This window comes from Varanus komodoensis, unplaced genomic scaffold, assembly GCF_004798865.1.
Source record: "Varanus komodoensis strain SLA01 unplaced genomic scaffold, ASM479886v1 scaffold21, whole genome shotgun sequence".
Lineage (NCBI taxonomy): Eukaryota > Metazoa > Chordata > Lepidosauria > Squamata > Varanidae > Varanus > Varanus komodoensis.
The window spans coordinates 16,773,217-16,790,015 of NW_025335589.1; the positions used below are offsets into that span (position 1 = coordinate 16,773,217).

The window sequence follows — 16,799 nt, forward strand, 5'->3', positions numbered from 1 at the left end:
CATGTTTTTAATGTTGACATCACATAGGTGAGTGAGATGAAAGCAAGGAAATGAAAGAAGGATGGGGAGAAGGGGATCTGTTCTGGTTCTCAATGATGGGACAGACCCTATGATTAAGGATGAATTCTTACTGTCTTTGAAGTCACATAAAAGATGTCCATATATGGGTGAGGAGTGTAATCTCATGAATACAGTTTTTGAAAGATATGGGCAGTAGGCTGCAAAACATGGCTGTGAGTTTTAGGAGCTGTACAGGTGGATTTCAAACTTCTTGAGCATTTATCCTACCTTAAATTATTAATAAATATATATGCTTACCTGTAGAATACACTTCAGATAAGTATTCTATAGATTGCACAGGCATTTGAATTACAATATTCACATAAAAAGGGCATGAAAAAAATGAAGTAGGGTCTACAAGCCAAACTATTTTGCTTTATGACATTTTGTGCTCATGTTTTCTTTTGTGCAGGATAACAAAGAAAGTATCGATCGTATGCCAAACAATGGAGACCATGGTTTGATTCCTGGAAATGACAAATTCAAGCCTGTGTTACCCTGGCCTCATGTTGAAGGTGTGGAAGTAGACTTGGAATCAATTCGGCGAAGGAATAAGGCAAAAAATGAAGGGAATCCACTTGGTGGTAACAATGATCAACAAAACATTATGCAGCGACAGTATCTCACATTTAAGCCACAGACACTTATCTACCATGATCCTGTATTGCGACCTGGTATTCTTGGTAATTTTGAACCTAAAGAACCTGAACCGCATGGAGTTGTCGGTGGTCCTGGTGAGGAAGCCAAGCCATATGTTTTAGGACCAGAGTATAAAGAATCTATTCAAGCCAGCATTAAAGAATTTGGGTTTAATATGGTAGCAAGTGATATGATTTCACTAGATCGAAGTGTTAATGACTTGCGTCAAGAAGAGTAAGTATCTGATCTGCCTTTTTAAAATTTCTAATGGATACGGAATGTTTTTTATGTTTAATTTAATTTCAATAAGGGACATTGTGGTTGGAATACTTCATTTTCATTCTATGTAAGTTATGAATAAGGTTTTATCTAATCTTTCATTTAATTTACTTCCTTTGCCATGATACCAGCCTTCTGTAGCTAATGACAAACATAATTTTGGTCTTATATTTTGCCTCATACCTCTTGCTTTTACTTTCTCCAGATTTTGTCAGAGTAATTGTTTTCCTTGTGTATTATCAAATTAAGGTAGGTTTCCCTTATTATGTACTTCTTCATTTTTCCGCTGTATTGTTTTTCTTTTCTTTTAAAAGATCCCATTAATATAATAGTGTTTCTCAACAGCTCCAGGAAAAATGCCTATATTCCCAGGAGTATGTGACTGAAAGTGGTGTTTAAAATTCATGTGATTCACAATATTATATTCATAGTGATTGTTAGCCCTTAATGCTTTAAATATGAAAACAAGGGTATAATCTGTCCAGAGTTCAGTTTTTCTAAGAATTCAATTCATTTTATTATGAGAGTTGTAAGCACTTGCTTAACTCTTCCATTGAAATCAATGGGACTTGAAATGTTTGATGATGGCTTGATCATCATTCTAATTCCTTTATTTGATATGATATATATTCTAATAGGCATTCATATAATGAGTAATAATTACTGATGCTTAAGCCTGGATTCCATTTCATTTTTTTTCCTGAGGTGGGTTGATAAGATTTGGCCAGCCATGGAGAAGCCTTATGTAACCTCTCCAGTGCCTTTGTGCTCCATGCAAGATATGCCCCATGTACTTCCTAATAAGGCATGGTTTCAAGTTTTAACAGCCATGCTGTCTTCATCAGAACCATTGTTCTGCCAACTGCAACTCAACTGTTCATCTAAAGAACATTTTGCAAGATGTGAGCTATGAACAGAATCATTCAGCTGCTACTCCAATTTCTGTCAGTTTTTCTGCTTTGAATTTACAGCCTGCTGCAGGACATGTTCTTATACTAAATTCAGTCAAAATGAACAGTATAATGTTTTCTTTCAACAGATATGCAAAACATTCATTTCTTCATATTTCTTTAAGAACTACTAAATCTAATTGTATTGTGTAAATATCATGTTTTTTGTTTGTTTCAAGAAATAATATGTTTTTCCATTTTCTTGCACTTGGTAACATAAGAACTTTAGAATGTGTAATGTGCTTCTCTCAGTCCAGCCTCAGACACATAAGTGATTTCCATGCCTCCTCCAGATCTGGAAGAGTAGAAAAACTTTTATTTAGAGAAACAGCTCAATGGTGAAACATCAGTTTTATACAAAGAAGGTCCCCGTTTTAATTCCAGCGTCTTTAGGACTGGGATACTCTTGAATGCAGCTCCAGTTGGTGTATAAGGAATTGCTGAACTAGATGGACCAGTAATATGACCTAAAGTGTACATACATTCAACAAATCCAGACTGGTGTATTGAAATTATTTGGGGAAGTTTTAACCATTTGCAAGCCACAGAAAGATGATTCAGAGAATGCCAGTCACAGATTTAGAATGTTACTAAACTATAACCTTCTGTTCTCCTGGTGTGATATATGCCATCATTTGCCAACAGTGCCCTACTGTACTCTAAGGGAAAAACTGGCCAAACTCTCTGTAAAAGATAACGAATGTTATATTTGTGGACATGGGCAGTATTCAGAAACCAGTGGAGAACATTTCAGTTCCCAAAATCTTCTGTCAATGATCTTAAGATGACCATTTTTAAACACAGGAATTTCAAGGACAGATATCAACACAATTTTGCACAGTATAACTGATCAAGAGATTCAACTCTTTTTCCTGTGGTTTGAACAAGGACAAAAGTGGCTTTGGAGTTTTGTTTGTTTGTTCATTTTTTGAATCATAGTTATATATGTTAATCTGCTAACCATTGCTATGATGCCTATGTTGTTACCCGACAAAAGTTCAAGAGTGACAAAATATCACTTTGTCATTTATATATTTTTTCCTAAATACAGGTTATCACTGGCTACATATTTTTCCATTTTAATTTTTGGCCGCATGGTTGATATTTCCCCCACTTCAGTATGTGTATATTAATCTGCCAAAACTTGAGGTTAACCCTTTATGCTTCTGATGAAATGGATAGTATCTATAAAAACCCATGCCAGAATAAAAGTGTTCATCTTTAAGGTGCCACAGGACTTACTGCTTAGACTAGGATAAACTGTGATTTGTATATGTGATGAGAGTATAGTGGAAATTCTGCCCTAGTATCTGTCTCCTAGGGTGCAATCCTAATAGCCACTGCTGGGAAATGTTGGGAATTATCTAAACATGCATAGGATTATACATTTAATATGATTTGTGTAACAAAATAGGAGAGCCATCATTAGGGCTTGCAGTGCCTTTTCAGAGTACCAGAAAATTCCATACCCTAATGCATTTAATAGTGAATGGACACAGAGATCGTAAGTGCTTTTCCTCTGGCAGCTGCAATAGGAGTGAAAATGCTGCTACAATAGAAGATTTACAAAAAACTAACACTAGGTGGCAGGATACATTTTGTTTAAAAGCAAAACACTTGAAAAATGATTCTCTCCTTATATGTATCTACTTATCTGTACACATATGCACCCGTTTTCATAGCATTAATCTAGTACAGAAGAACATAAAAAAGCCAAATTGGATCACAGGATCCCTCAAGCTGGATGGGTGCAACACCTCTGCTTGCTCAGGGACCTCAGCAACTGGTATATGCAGGCATGCTCCCTGCGGTAATGGAGGTAGCACATAATGAGCAAAGCTAGTAGCTACTGATAGTTTGTTCCATGAATTTGTCCAACCCATTTAAAGCCATCCAAATTTGTGGTTATCACCACATCCTGTGGCGTAAATTCCCAGTATGACTATACAGTGGGTGAAGATTTCCTTTTATTTGTTCTAAACCTCCCTATTCTGTTCCTAATGTATGACAATGTGGAATTTGCCTTTTTTCACAATGGTTGTGCACTGGGCTTAAATTTTCATCAAGCAGTCCACTGCTGCTGTGCCCCCCCTTTGATCCATGACTTCTATCAGATCTCATCAGACTATACTTGAAGTTTGGAATTTTTGCCATAGTACGCATTTTGAACATCAAATTGTTACCCCCAGTCTGAAATATATGAGGCATGATATTCCTTGGACTCCAGGCTATTACAAACTGCAAACAGCATCAGCTTCCTAAAATTCTGCTTAGAAGAACAGGAGTCCACACATTTTGCCAGAGCTTGGTAGCCTACTGTAGTTTCCAGTTGCTGTTACCTTTGTAGCCTCTGACCACAGAAGAGGTTTTTACCTGTGTTTTACCAGGCTGTGGTACAGCCCTGGGAAACATTTTTTCTTTGGTGCTGAGCACTTTGAAATATAATTAAGCTTTGAACATCTTATTTCACACTTTTGTCCTTATGTAGAATATATTAATGATATTTAATCACACAGTCTTTTAAAGATGCACACATATATATGGGCAAGCTGGCTGTGTAGAATACAATAGCATGTTTAACGAATAGTATTGCTAATATTGCTGGTCATTCAGTGAACAGCCACTGGATGTCACCGTTGTTCTGTACAATAACAGCTGAGATTATATAGTTAAGAGTTTAGCTGCTTGTGAATCTACTTTGAAATGAAAATAGATCATAGCATTTGCTACAGGGGACAAGTTTTTTAAAAGGGTATGTTCACAATCAGTTTGTTCAGTACTTGGTAACAACCTTTTTATTATATGAGGGCACAATCCCATGTATTTGCCTACAACACCCAGCATGCCCCAGACACATGGTAGGAATTATAGGTCTTTTTTTTCCATCAGAACATGCCTATGTTTTTGCCTTGAGGCTTTTAGTAGATCATTTTATTTCTTGTTTTTATTACTACACTGTTTTTATTGATAGATTGGGGATTTTCTAGTTTAATTATTGTGTTTCGTTTCTGTTGTTCTACGAATGTTAACTAATCTTTCCAGCATTGGTTGAAAGACTGCCTCAAAACCTTATAAAATAAATTGGGTACTAGAGGTTACTGTGGAAGGATCCCTTGGACTTCTGGCCTGACCACACAACTCTTGCCTGTTAATACTGCATGTTTAAATAACTTACCTGTTACATGAGATTGAATGGGGGTATATGAATCCCTAGGGGCCTGGGACAGCCATGGCATCTCACTTTAGATTCAAGGATATGTAGGAAGAAACATAACCATCTGTGACAATGATAATATTATTGAATACAGTGATCAAATATGGATGCAGAATATAAACAACAACAATCCTTATATTCCCCTTATCTATGGCTCTATTAGTTCCCTGTATAGGCCAGATGATGCTCAGTGCGTCTCCAAGGTTGCCTGGATGAACAACACATGATTTCCTTTCCCCAAATCAAGAACAAAAGACAGTGTCTCTTGCTGTGGATTTTATGAAGTTCCTCTCTCCCACTATTTCAGAGGCTGTCAGTGCACACAGGCTCCAACACCCATTCCTCAGCCATGCTTCAGCTTCAGGCAAAACTGCTTCACTAAAAGAAAACAGTTTAATTCTTACAACAAAAGCAGCCCTTATCTACAGAATGATTGGGAGTGCAGATTCTGGTGCTCTTCCCAACAAGGTGAGGGGCATCAGGACTTGGCATGGCTCCAAAAACGATCTTGGCTTCTGGCCACTAGGGAAGTATATTACCTGTTGGATTTTAATAACTTTCTTGCCATTCTTCCAGTAGAACCCATAGAATAAATTAGAGTCAGACTGCTTTCTTCAATATTGCCAGGCTTCATATCATCACTCTGTTATTAAGACCTGCCATGGTTAAACTACGCTGATTGCCTCTTCATTTTCAGGCCCAATTCAGTTGTGCTACTGCTATTTTGAGTTCTAAAATACCTGAGGAAGATAGCCCCCCAGCCCTATAGTAGCCTGCTGATTTCTTAAGCTCTTCTGGAGGGGCTCTGTGCCAAATGCCTTCCTCGGCAGAAGTGGGATGTGCAGTTGGAAAACAGAAGATTTTCTTGGTGGTGGTTCTCTAGCTTTGGAATGACCTCCCTAAAACAGTATGCCTGGGAACTATTGTACATCTTTTTTGGCAGCAGGTTAAGCCACCAGGCACTGTAGTTTGTAAAACTCCTAAACAGGCTTCAAAGTATCCACAGTAGACTACAGATTATAGATAGATAGATAGATAGATAGATAGATAGATAGGTAGATAATAATGGTTTATGTTAGTATTGTGGTGTTCTGTTGAATTGTATGGGGTGTAAAATAATTCATTGTTCATATTCTTGTATACCACCCTGTATTCTCATTTGATAAAAACTGACTACTTCTATAAGTAGACAACTTTTGGTGGGAAAAACTGTTTATTTTACTATATTAATGGGGGGAAAGTAGGACTTTTCACTCATGGGTCACATATAATAAATGCTATGAGAGAAAGTCCTCCAATGGGTGTGGGGTCAGCTTGAACCGGTGTTCTGAATAGATCTACTTGATCATGCTTATTCACTGAATATAATTCAAATATTTGTTCTGAAAATATGCATACTCTGATCAAAGATACTTGGAAAGAGTTGAACTATAACACCATTATCTGTTGCAGGTGCAAGTACTGGCATTATGATGAAAACCTACTCACTTCCAGTGTTGTCATTGTCTTCCATAATGAAGGATGGTCCACACTCATGAGAACAGTTCACAGTGTAGTTAAAAGAACTCCAAGAAAATACCTAGCTGAAATTGTTTTAATTGATGATTTTAGCAATAAAGGTAAATTCTTTCAGTATAAATATGAAATGTAGTAAGAGATGAATTTGTTATTCTGCAGGAAATTTGAATGAACAGGTAAATACTGCACTGGTATACAGTTGTTTTGGCTCTTGGTTGACGACTAATACACAATTTTTTAGAGTATTATTTATTTCTAGATGAAGTTTGCAGTGTGCTTCTACTACAGATCTGCTAATGCGTTATTTCAAATGTTGCGTGAATAACTGCAGTTTGTTCTTACCACAGAGCTCATTTGAATTTAGTTATTCTCCAGGAAGATTATTCTTTTTCTAGCAAGAATAATGACCCTGTTGAATGAAGAAGTGGAAGTGCTTTCAAATATTACTCATGTCTGTCCTTTTCTTTCCTTAGATGAAGACTTTACAACCAAATTCAGTGCTTCCTCTTCCCAAAGAATAATCTTGTCTTCATCATGGCCTTCTTTGTTCTCAAATCTGAAATGAAGGCCGAGATAATACAAAGGTTGCCTTCATGTCAAAATCAGTGGAAGGATATTCCTCCTGACAGTTATTTTAATGCCATAAGTGTTTGCCATGTTCATGTTTGGGCACTTTGTGCAAAATTAGAAGTGTAAGAAGCATTACTTAATACTTCATAAATTAGCCTTGGATTTTCATAATTTAAAGGCTTATCACTGTAACAGAGATATCTGAATATATAATGAACTCCCCTGATCTCCTAAAATGTCAAATCAAAAACACCATGCCACATTCTGTCATAATTCAGGGTCGTATGTTAAGATGGGTGAGTAGGTAAGAATGAAGTCCTTGAATTGACTTAGTGACCTGAGTTCCTAATGGAAGTATAAATGAGTGATACAACCATCATTAGGAATACTCAGTAACAGAGAAATGTGAAGGGTATTTGCTTGTATAGGAAGGTGTTAACATTTACTTGTGGAACTGCAGATATTTCATTAGCTATTTTAAAGTGTAACAGGGAACATAGAATAAGCAATGACAACTGCCCTGTACAGATGGATAAGCAGATGACCAAGACTAATACACTGTAAAAATTATGAACAAATGCTGCACATATCCCACCCTGTCTTCAAAAATTTATTATTTTTTAGGAGAAAAAAAAGGGAATGCATTTGGGAAGAATGCTACTATCCCTTCTTTTTTATTTCTGATATATTACTTTTTTACTTTTCAAAAGCCTGCCTCCAGATTTTCAGAGCAGAATATAATGGAGTTTAAATGAGCCTCTTAAACCTTTTATATATTTTTGTATATTTTCTCAATAGTGTAATACTGAAAATGCTCACAGCAGCTTTTTGCTACCACATTTATTTGGTAGCATGTTAATAAAGAGTCAATTTTGCTGAAGAATGTTTCACTGAAGGTATTTCAGAATTTTCTGTATATCCGCATCCACTTACCAGTTCAGACATTTCTAAGATTTATTGTGTGGAGAGGACATTACCTCTCCTGCTTCACCTTCTGGAATTATTGTCTATAAATGTTGACATTTTATTATGTGGCTTAAAATCTTGATTATTTTTGGCATGTGAAAAAGCTGCTATTAATTTGTCACTCTCCTGCATTCAGTAAAGACAGGCTTACAGGCAGTAAGGTGCACGTAGAAAAGATAGAATAGTTACTATATCAGGATAAGTTCTATCGTTACATTTCCTTACTTGTGTTAAAACCATGGAGGAAGTGGCTGGAAAATAACTGAACCCTTGTTGACTTTTTAGCAGAAGGATCAAAAACAAGTATGAGGCCGGTGTTTTGCTTCTCTGCAGTCACACTTCACTTTCTCTACTCTGACCTTTCCTGCATTGTAAGGGCATATGTCTTTTCAACTTCCCTACATTCTTTGTAAAAATACAAACTATGCTGGAAGTAGTTCTTAAGTGAGCTTGCAGATATTAGCAAATATACCAGATAGGGATGATTTTAAGATCCCTATCATCTGAGAATCTAGCTATTTAGTCAATTACATGTAGTTTGTTTTTAATATAGATTTAGTTTGTGTTGTAAGCTCAAAGCTAAATATATTAACATAAATGGAAACTTCTTTTTTATTATTTGATAGCACACTTAAAAGAAAGACTAGAGGATTATATTAAACAGTGGAATGGCCTTGTAAAGATTTTTCGAAATGAAAGGAGAGAAGGTTTAATTCAAGCTAGAAGCATTGGAGCCCAGAAGGCTAAACTTGGACAGGTAGAAACTGTTTGCTAAATAAAATCCTTCCCTACAATCTGCATTTTGCTTATAACAGATCTTAAACCACTTGATTTATTTTAACTGCAGTTCTTAATTGCAAAATGGTATATGCGCTTTAAAAGATAGTTAAAATGGATATCAACATAAAATGAAGGGAAACACAAGTAAATCTATGTATGTTTTGTATAAGAAAATCTCAGCTGAGTTAAATTTTTCTTCTTTGTTTTTAAAGGTTTTAATTTATCTTGATGCCCACTGTGAGGTGGCAGTAAACTGGTATGCACCATTAATAGCTCCTATATCTAAAGACAGGTAATAATATTCTGCTTATTTTCTATACTTCTTAAAGGCTTTAAAGATAGACTTATACGTAGTTGCTCACCTAGGGCAGGTAACAATACTTTCTGAGTGAGTAAATTTCTAACTAATTCTCCAAGCTGCCAAAATATGTATTTGCAGGTTGGTGGATAAATATTATCCTCACCTTGAAGATTGTTCTAGAGAGAATAATAGTTATATTAGCAAACTTTGTTTGTAATATGTTATTTTCATGAAAAACAGGGTAAACATCTTACAGACATGAAGACTTTGAATGCATAGTAAATGACGTTTATAATGCAAGCAGTTTAAGGGGGCTTGGCAGATTGGGCAAACCGAAAGGAAGCAGAAATCTTGGAATAATATACATTTGGAATCCCATTATAGCATTAACATGTTGTGAGTGATTAACATGCTCGTTTACACAAAGAAAAGATCCTTATTAAGGTGTAAGAGCGCAAAAGTCATCTTTTGGGGATCTCCTTTCAAAAGTTTGAACAATGAATAATGATGAAGCATGATCAATTTACTCTTGGTTCCTTTCCTTTTTGTCTGTGTTTTTTTAAACAGTACAGAAAAAGTAGGAAAGCTGATTCTGGCTTTGCCACCTCAGTTTCCATTTGCATATGTCAAATACATGCAAAGTTAAAGATCAGATCTTCAGATCATATCTATTCTAAAATGTAATGGTTTAAAACCAATCTCATCTTCAGTATTGCTTTGAAACAGTACAATAGTGTATTTCCCAACAGTGAAAGACATTCCTTCAGTCATTTGCTTTATCAATGTTTCATACATTAGTTTGGATTTGTTCTTGCTCATTTATTCTTGCTTACCTACCACCACCACCACCACCACTACTGCCACTTCTCTTCTGTAAAAATAGCTGTTTATGTATATATTACATTTATTCTAATTATGTCAGAATAAAACATAAAAACTAGCAGGTGACCTACTGGATTAGGCAGCTTAACCTTGTTTTTCCCCTTCCATAAATGTTTCAGAACTACATGTGCTGTACCACTAATAGATTACATAGATGGGAATGACTATTCCATTGAACCACAGCAAGGTGGGGATGAAGATGGCTTTGCCAGAGGGGCCTGGGACTGGAGCTTGCTATGGAAACGTATTCCATTAAGCCACAAGGAAAAGGCAAAAAGAAAATATAAAACTGAGCCATATCGGTAAAGAAAGCTGTTTTATTCTATTGATCTTTATAACTCATGCTTATCTAAATCTTTCATTTTTTCCCCTTTCTTTTCCATGAACCATGGTTGGTTTAAATCTACCATGTACCTGCTTTCATCCTCACCACCACCATCCATAATCCTGCAGAACCACATGCACTGTACCGCTTATAGATGTCATAGATGGCAACACTTATAACATTGTACCCCAAGGGGGTGGTGACGAAGATGGGTTTGCTAGAGGAGCATGGGACTGGAGTATGCTCTGGAAGAGGGTGCCCTTGACCAAACGTGAGAAGGCATTGAGAAAGACAAAAACTGAGCCGTATCGGTAATCACTAAACCACTTACACATTTCTCCTTTTCTGAAGGATGTACTGAACTATTAAATACATTGTATGAACTCTCCAGACTTTTAAGAGAGTGCTCTGTCAAGAAGCATCATTCTTTCTACTAACCCATAATCAAATACATGTAGCTTTTCTAATTCCTTTTTATCTTCTTTGTGATGCACTTATCCCCTAGTTCTCTATGCCTGCTAATTAGATTCTTAAAACATATGATTACCATTATACCTTCAGGGTAAGAAAATTGAAAGGCTACAAATTGCATAGCATGTTTAGCATGAATCATGTACCCATGAGGATATCAAACATCTCTCTTGTTCCAATGCATGCATGCCACTTGGGTTAACTGAAGGAGTTGGCAAGGCAGGGCTTACATGGTACTGTAGGGAAATGTACTGGGCCCCACAGGGCCCATCTTGGCTAATGCCATTCTCTTTTTTTAAGAACTATTTTCTACTTGTGGCACTGAAGTAGAAAAGTACCAGGCCAAGTTGCTGTTTCAGCTTTCCTGCATTTTCCCCTCAAATGCCCCTGGACCCATATACCCAGTGCAGCCTTTCTTTGTGATGCTGCATTTGGGAAGCCCAAAGCTAAAGAAAGAAGAAGACAGAAAGTGGTGCAGCAGCTGGCCAGGCTGCTTCTACCCTCATCACTGGGCCCTACTAGAAAAGAAGAAAAGCAATAGGACCAGGTACATCAGCAGAATTACCGTTTGGTAAGCTTATAGCAGAGGCCATCTAATCCCTGACATTCTCAAACATTGTGGTAGGCCTGGGGCAGGAAAAAAGGTTCCTACCTTTCCCTGTCCAGCTAGATCAGGGGTCAGCAACCCACGGCTCCGGAGCCTCACGTGGCTCTTTAACCCCTATGCTGCGGCTCCGTCGCTCAAACGCACCGGCACAGCCACTGATCTGTTCCACTCAGGAAGGCAGGCTAGCTAGTTAAGTAAATCAGCTAGTTAAGTAAATCGCTACATTCCTCTGCTAAACAAGCTTCCTGCAGGCTCTCATGTTACACGAAACGCTGCTAAAAGGATTCTCTTTATCCCAATGTAATGTCCTTCAGCTGAATGTTAAAAGCTGTGCTTGGGACCTGCCACAATTCACAGCACTTGACTGTTTATCCGCTAATCACTCATTAAACACACCTATATCTCCGGCACAGCCGACTACTGACAAACTTATGGGGTTTGCTGTTTAATGCATGCAGCCCTTTAGCACTGACTTTGACTGTTCAGGAAGCTGTTCTCCTATTCAAAATAAATGAAAAAAGTCCTACTAGTTTATAATGTAAGATTTAAAATAACAGTTTTATTGACTGAACAAGAGCTGCAGCTAAATCATAATGAAGATATACATAGCATTAAGGTAAAAAACGATATATGCAGTGTTACCTTCATTTTAGATGTCGAAAGGGTTTTGCAGCTCCCAGTGTTTTCTTTTGTGTGGGAAACGGGTCCAAATAGCTCTTCAGTGTTAAAGGTTGCCGACCCCTGAGCTAGATGAACTAACAAGTAAAATGCAGCTATGGATACTTGCAAGAAAAAAAATAGTTGATTATCAATTTGATGATCAAAGGAGGTTTTCTTCTTCATTTCTCCAATCCTGCTTTCTTTGGCTTTACCAATAAAATTATCTGCTCAAAAACAAAATGTGTTTGCCTAAAGGAAGATCGCTAACAACTTTGCTTGCTACCCTAACTAATGAGGCTGTGGTTCTGCTTTGATTCAATTATGCTTCACTAATCCTGCAACCAGAATTGTTTTTATTTTCCAAAACTCCTTTTCCTGTAACTAAAGTAAATGTATTTGTATAATATTTGTCTATTATCAGGTTATTTGGTATTGCAGTTTTAAGAACTGATGCTACTGCTCATTTTACTTTCAGTTTATGATGTCTTTACTAAAACTCCAAACTATTTTCAAGAAATTATGAAGCTTTGGTCAGCTGAGTACCTGACAATGTTTGCATTGTTCATTGCATATCTCAGTGTTCAGTAAATTACCACCTTACAAATAACATAAAGATGTAAACTTGAACAGATGAGCATTTTGAGTCACATGCTATTAAAGCTTTATAATTTCTGTCAATTTAGCCATCAACGGCTGCTTGTTTATATAAAAGGCATTGTTTGTTATACACGCAGCACACAAACTGTTGCTTTTCTGTCTTCTAGATCACCTGCAATGGCTGGTGGATTATTTGCTATTGAACGTGACTTTTTTTTTGAGCTGGGTCTCTATGATCCAGGTCTACAAATCTGGGGCGGTGAAAATTTTGAAATATCATACAAGGTAAACAATGGTGTCAGAAGAGTCAGTAGCTGTCATTCTTCAAATAAATGTGTGACCATGTTCAAATGTAGGTTTTAAGTTGCCATGATTGGTCTAGTGACTGCAGTGCCATCTGTCTCTTCATCATTCTGCCTCTAATTAGTGCTATGCTAACAAGCTTTGTCACATGGCATTTTTGCTGTCCCTTGAACTTTCTTTTCTTCCTCTTCTTTTTTCAAAGGGTTGGGACTACATCTTGTTTTTTGTAGCATTCTTTTTTCCCAGTTGTATCTCTCTCTTAGTATAGGACTATTAACAATGCCATATTTTCAGCTCTTCTTCTTTGGACCTAGGGCAAAGAATAATGAATGCTGAATGTCTCATCTGCCTTGTAGTTTGAAAGGTTCAAGAAGGTTTTTTTGTTTTGTTTTGTTTTTTTACATAGGGAGTATTGCTAAGATGGAGTCTGAAAACCACTATAAAAATGTTTGCAGATATGTTTCAAATGGAACCTTTTTCAAGTAGAAGGGTTCAGTTTGTAATTCTGAGGTTAGAGCAGTGTTACGTTGAGAATTTCAAAAATGGCTATTGCAGATTAAACATTTCCCAGTCTGAACCCATTAGCTTTTAAAAGTTGCACTGTACTACTTAACAAGATGAAGTGCAGAGGAACTGCATTCCTAGGCACAATTTAGGAACCCTGTGGAGAGAAAACCCCACAGTAGACCTATTTCTGGGTAAACCTCTATAGATTCCACTTTAAGAAATATATCACATCTTAGAATTCTGACCATTCTGTTAAATAATCTGAAGTAATATAAAGATCTGATGCAACAAAATAAAATGTTTGGTCTGTTGCTTTCTAATCAGGAACAAAGGGTTGTGCTTTGTAGAGCACTTCTAAGCATACTGTATTTTAAGAGATTCACAGATCCTACCTAGAAATTGTAGTGAAAATTCTGCAGTGGCGAAATGAGTAGTTACTAAATATTTCAGAGTAAAATGTAGTGAGAACTTCAATAAGAAAGAAATAAGAAAAAAGATCCCTATTAGATTTACCTTTAGATCCTTTTGATTTTTAAGTGAGTATTAAATTAAATAGGTTTCTAATATTACTTGCAGACATAATTTCAGAAATGGACTGAAATCCAGTTTTTTAAAATTAGTCTTGTCTATGAACATCATGTACCTCTAACAATTTTCTTACAAGTGATAATAAGGACACTTTGGATGTTACTGTGGAACCATATCTCTTTGGACCTCTTGGCAATAGTACTGAAAGTCTTCAAAAGTAATAATGACTAACATGAACATCTGGTTTGCACCTAAGCATATCCCAGAGTACGGATTGTGTATGGGTTATTGATAAATTGTCATTTGCTGTTCAATTATGGATTGTCATTACAAGCAGTCCTACATTATAGTTTAGCTATGGGTTGTTAACAAAGAACCAAGGAAGAGAACTCATGGTTTGTTGATGAATTGTGAACTCTGAGTTGTTTGTGGTTAGTCAATACTTAAACTATAGTGTAGATAGGGGCCACATGTAACAATAAAACACAATTCAACCCATACGCCGTACTGTTACATATGGATAAGACTGGAGTGTCTACAGCTTGATGCAATGTTAACCACTACTTGATTTTCACCTAATGCTAATCTGTGGTTTATTTTACCTGTGGTTTGTCCCCTTATGCTGGGTTTGCCTGGAAGATGATTGAACAAACTGTGGTTTGTTCTCTTAATCCCTGGGTTGTTTGTTTCCTTCCTCCTTCACCTGCTTCCTACTTGTATCACAAATACCTTTCTAGTACTATAGTTCAGGTATGTGCAACAGCAGGAGCAGCATTTTTTTACCACTTTTACCAACAACCTCTGTAATGTGGATGAAAACCCAACATTTCTGGATTCGCACATAACAATAATTCATGGTTTAAACAACCCAGAGTTCACAACCCAACAACCAACCATAGATTGGTCCATAGATGCTAAATCATGGTTTCTTAGCACATCAGGGTTTTTATGTCATGACAACCCAAAATTCAACAGCTCATGTCTTAAACCATATGTCAGCATTATATTCTGCTTATGAAATTCTTTTTTTTTTACCTTTTTAAAATTTTCAGATTTGGCAATGTGGAGGGAAACTGCAATTTGTCCCTTGTTCTCGTGTTGGGCATATTTATCGACTTCAAGGATGGCAAGGGAATCCACCTCCAGCATATGTTGGATCATCTCCAACTTTGAAGGTGAAGCCTGTGTTTTTAAAATAGACCATAGACTAGACTTCATTTATACTAATCTTACTCTTTAGTGCATTAGTTTTAACCCACATATTAAAAGTAGTGGTATCTTGTTCATTTAAAGATGAAGAAATATGAATGCTACATTACAAGATAACATAGGTGTGGGGAGAGACCCACAAAGTTGCTCAGGTTTAATATGTCTTCCCATTGCAGAACTATGTCCGAGTTGTGGAGGTCTGGTGGGATGAATACAAAGATTACTTCTATGCTAGTCGTCCTGAGACAAAAGCACTAGCACATGGTGATATCTCTGACCTGAAGAAATTTCGTGAAGATCACAATTGCAAAAGTTTTAAATGGTTTATGGAAGAAATAGCTTATGATATTACATCTCACTATCCTTTACCTCCTAAAAATGTGGAATGGGGCGAGGTAAGTGTACTGTTCTGACAAATTCATTAGTGGTTTTAAAACAGTATTTCAGAATGCTTTGATTGATCAGGGGCTTATCCATACTGGATTGATATTAGTCCAGGAGGACAAAGGCATTCTCAGAGGAAGAATAGGAGTCCGCTTGCAGCTTTATACAGGGAAGAAAACAAAACTTTAAGCTCTAGATCTGTTAAGCTTAGTTTGCATTCACTCTTACAGGAGTCTCAAGCCTTCTAAAGATGACAGTAAGTCAGTCTAAAAACAGTGCATAGTTCATATGGGAACTGCCAAAATACCACATATAACTTACTCACTTAAAACTTCAAATCTATTAAATGCTTTGCCAGTGGCAACAAAAAGGTATGACTTCCTATCACACTGCATTTCTTTGAAGTTATTTGCCTGGCTTAGAATCAAAATATCAATGCTGTTCATTTGTGAGAACTTTAGATTCACATGTGCATGCAGTAAAAAGGAGAGAGAGGGAGAGAGAGAGAGATTGCTAATCACATCTCTCAATCCCTTGGTTTTGCATAGGCTGTCTTTGAGCCACTTCTTCCTGAACCTGAATTTGAAAAGCACATCCCATAAACTCATAGATTTCTACAGCATTTACTATGCTAATAACTTCTATTGGGATGTTTTTGAAGAAAGAAAACATTGCTCCTATTACTAGATGCATGTAAAAGGATATAGCACTGTAAATCTGATTTTATCTTTCTGTGCTTTCTTCTAGCTCAGCAGGTTAGGAGTTATTTATGGAGTTTTCCCTGCTTACCATCAGAGAAATACAGTTCTCAGGGTCTTAAAATTCATGTGTGGCACCCTCTGCATGAGGCATGATTGTCTGTGCCCAGGTACCCTGAAGAGATTAAATCATATAATCCAAATTGCAATATATCAAAATAAGATCTAGATCTAGTAAGAAGCACTGTGAGAAGGATGCCTAGTAGGCCAAATAATACTTTAGGAAAAAGATGGGATGAAGCAGGTGAATCATAATGCATACTAAAAGGGAAAGTGGAATGTCTTAGGCTG

General features: G+C 36.7%; 1 protein-coding gene across 4 annotated transcripts in view; it reads left to right on the top strand.

Annotated features, from left to right (window-relative positions):
• The window catches only part of GALNT7 (polypeptide N-acetylgalactosaminyltransferase 7), a 54,181-nt gene that overhangs the window by 26,752 nt on the left and 10,630 nt on the right, over positions 1–16,799 (top strand). For 3 of the 4 annotated variants that reach the window (XM_044430629.1, XM_044430633.1, XM_044430632.1), the window contains 8 exons: positions 473–933; positions 6,595–6,761; positions 8,823–8,953; positions 9,189–9,268; positions 10,613–10,795; positions 12,987–13,104; positions 15,210–15,332; positions 15,543–15,761. In XM_044430629.1, coding sequence (XP_044286564.1) covers positions 473–933; positions 6,595–6,761; positions 8,823–8,953; positions 9,189–9,268; positions 10,613–10,795; positions 12,987–13,104; positions 15,210–15,332; positions 15,543–15,761 — 1,482 coding nt within the window. Of the gene's footprint in view, positions 1–472; positions 934–6,594; positions 6,762–8,822; positions 8,954–9,188; positions 9,269–10,278; positions 10,462–10,612; positions 10,796–12,986; positions 13,105–15,209; positions 15,333–15,542; positions 15,762–16,799 lie in introns of all 4 variants that reach the window. The other variant, XM_044430631.1, reaches the window with a different exon arrangement.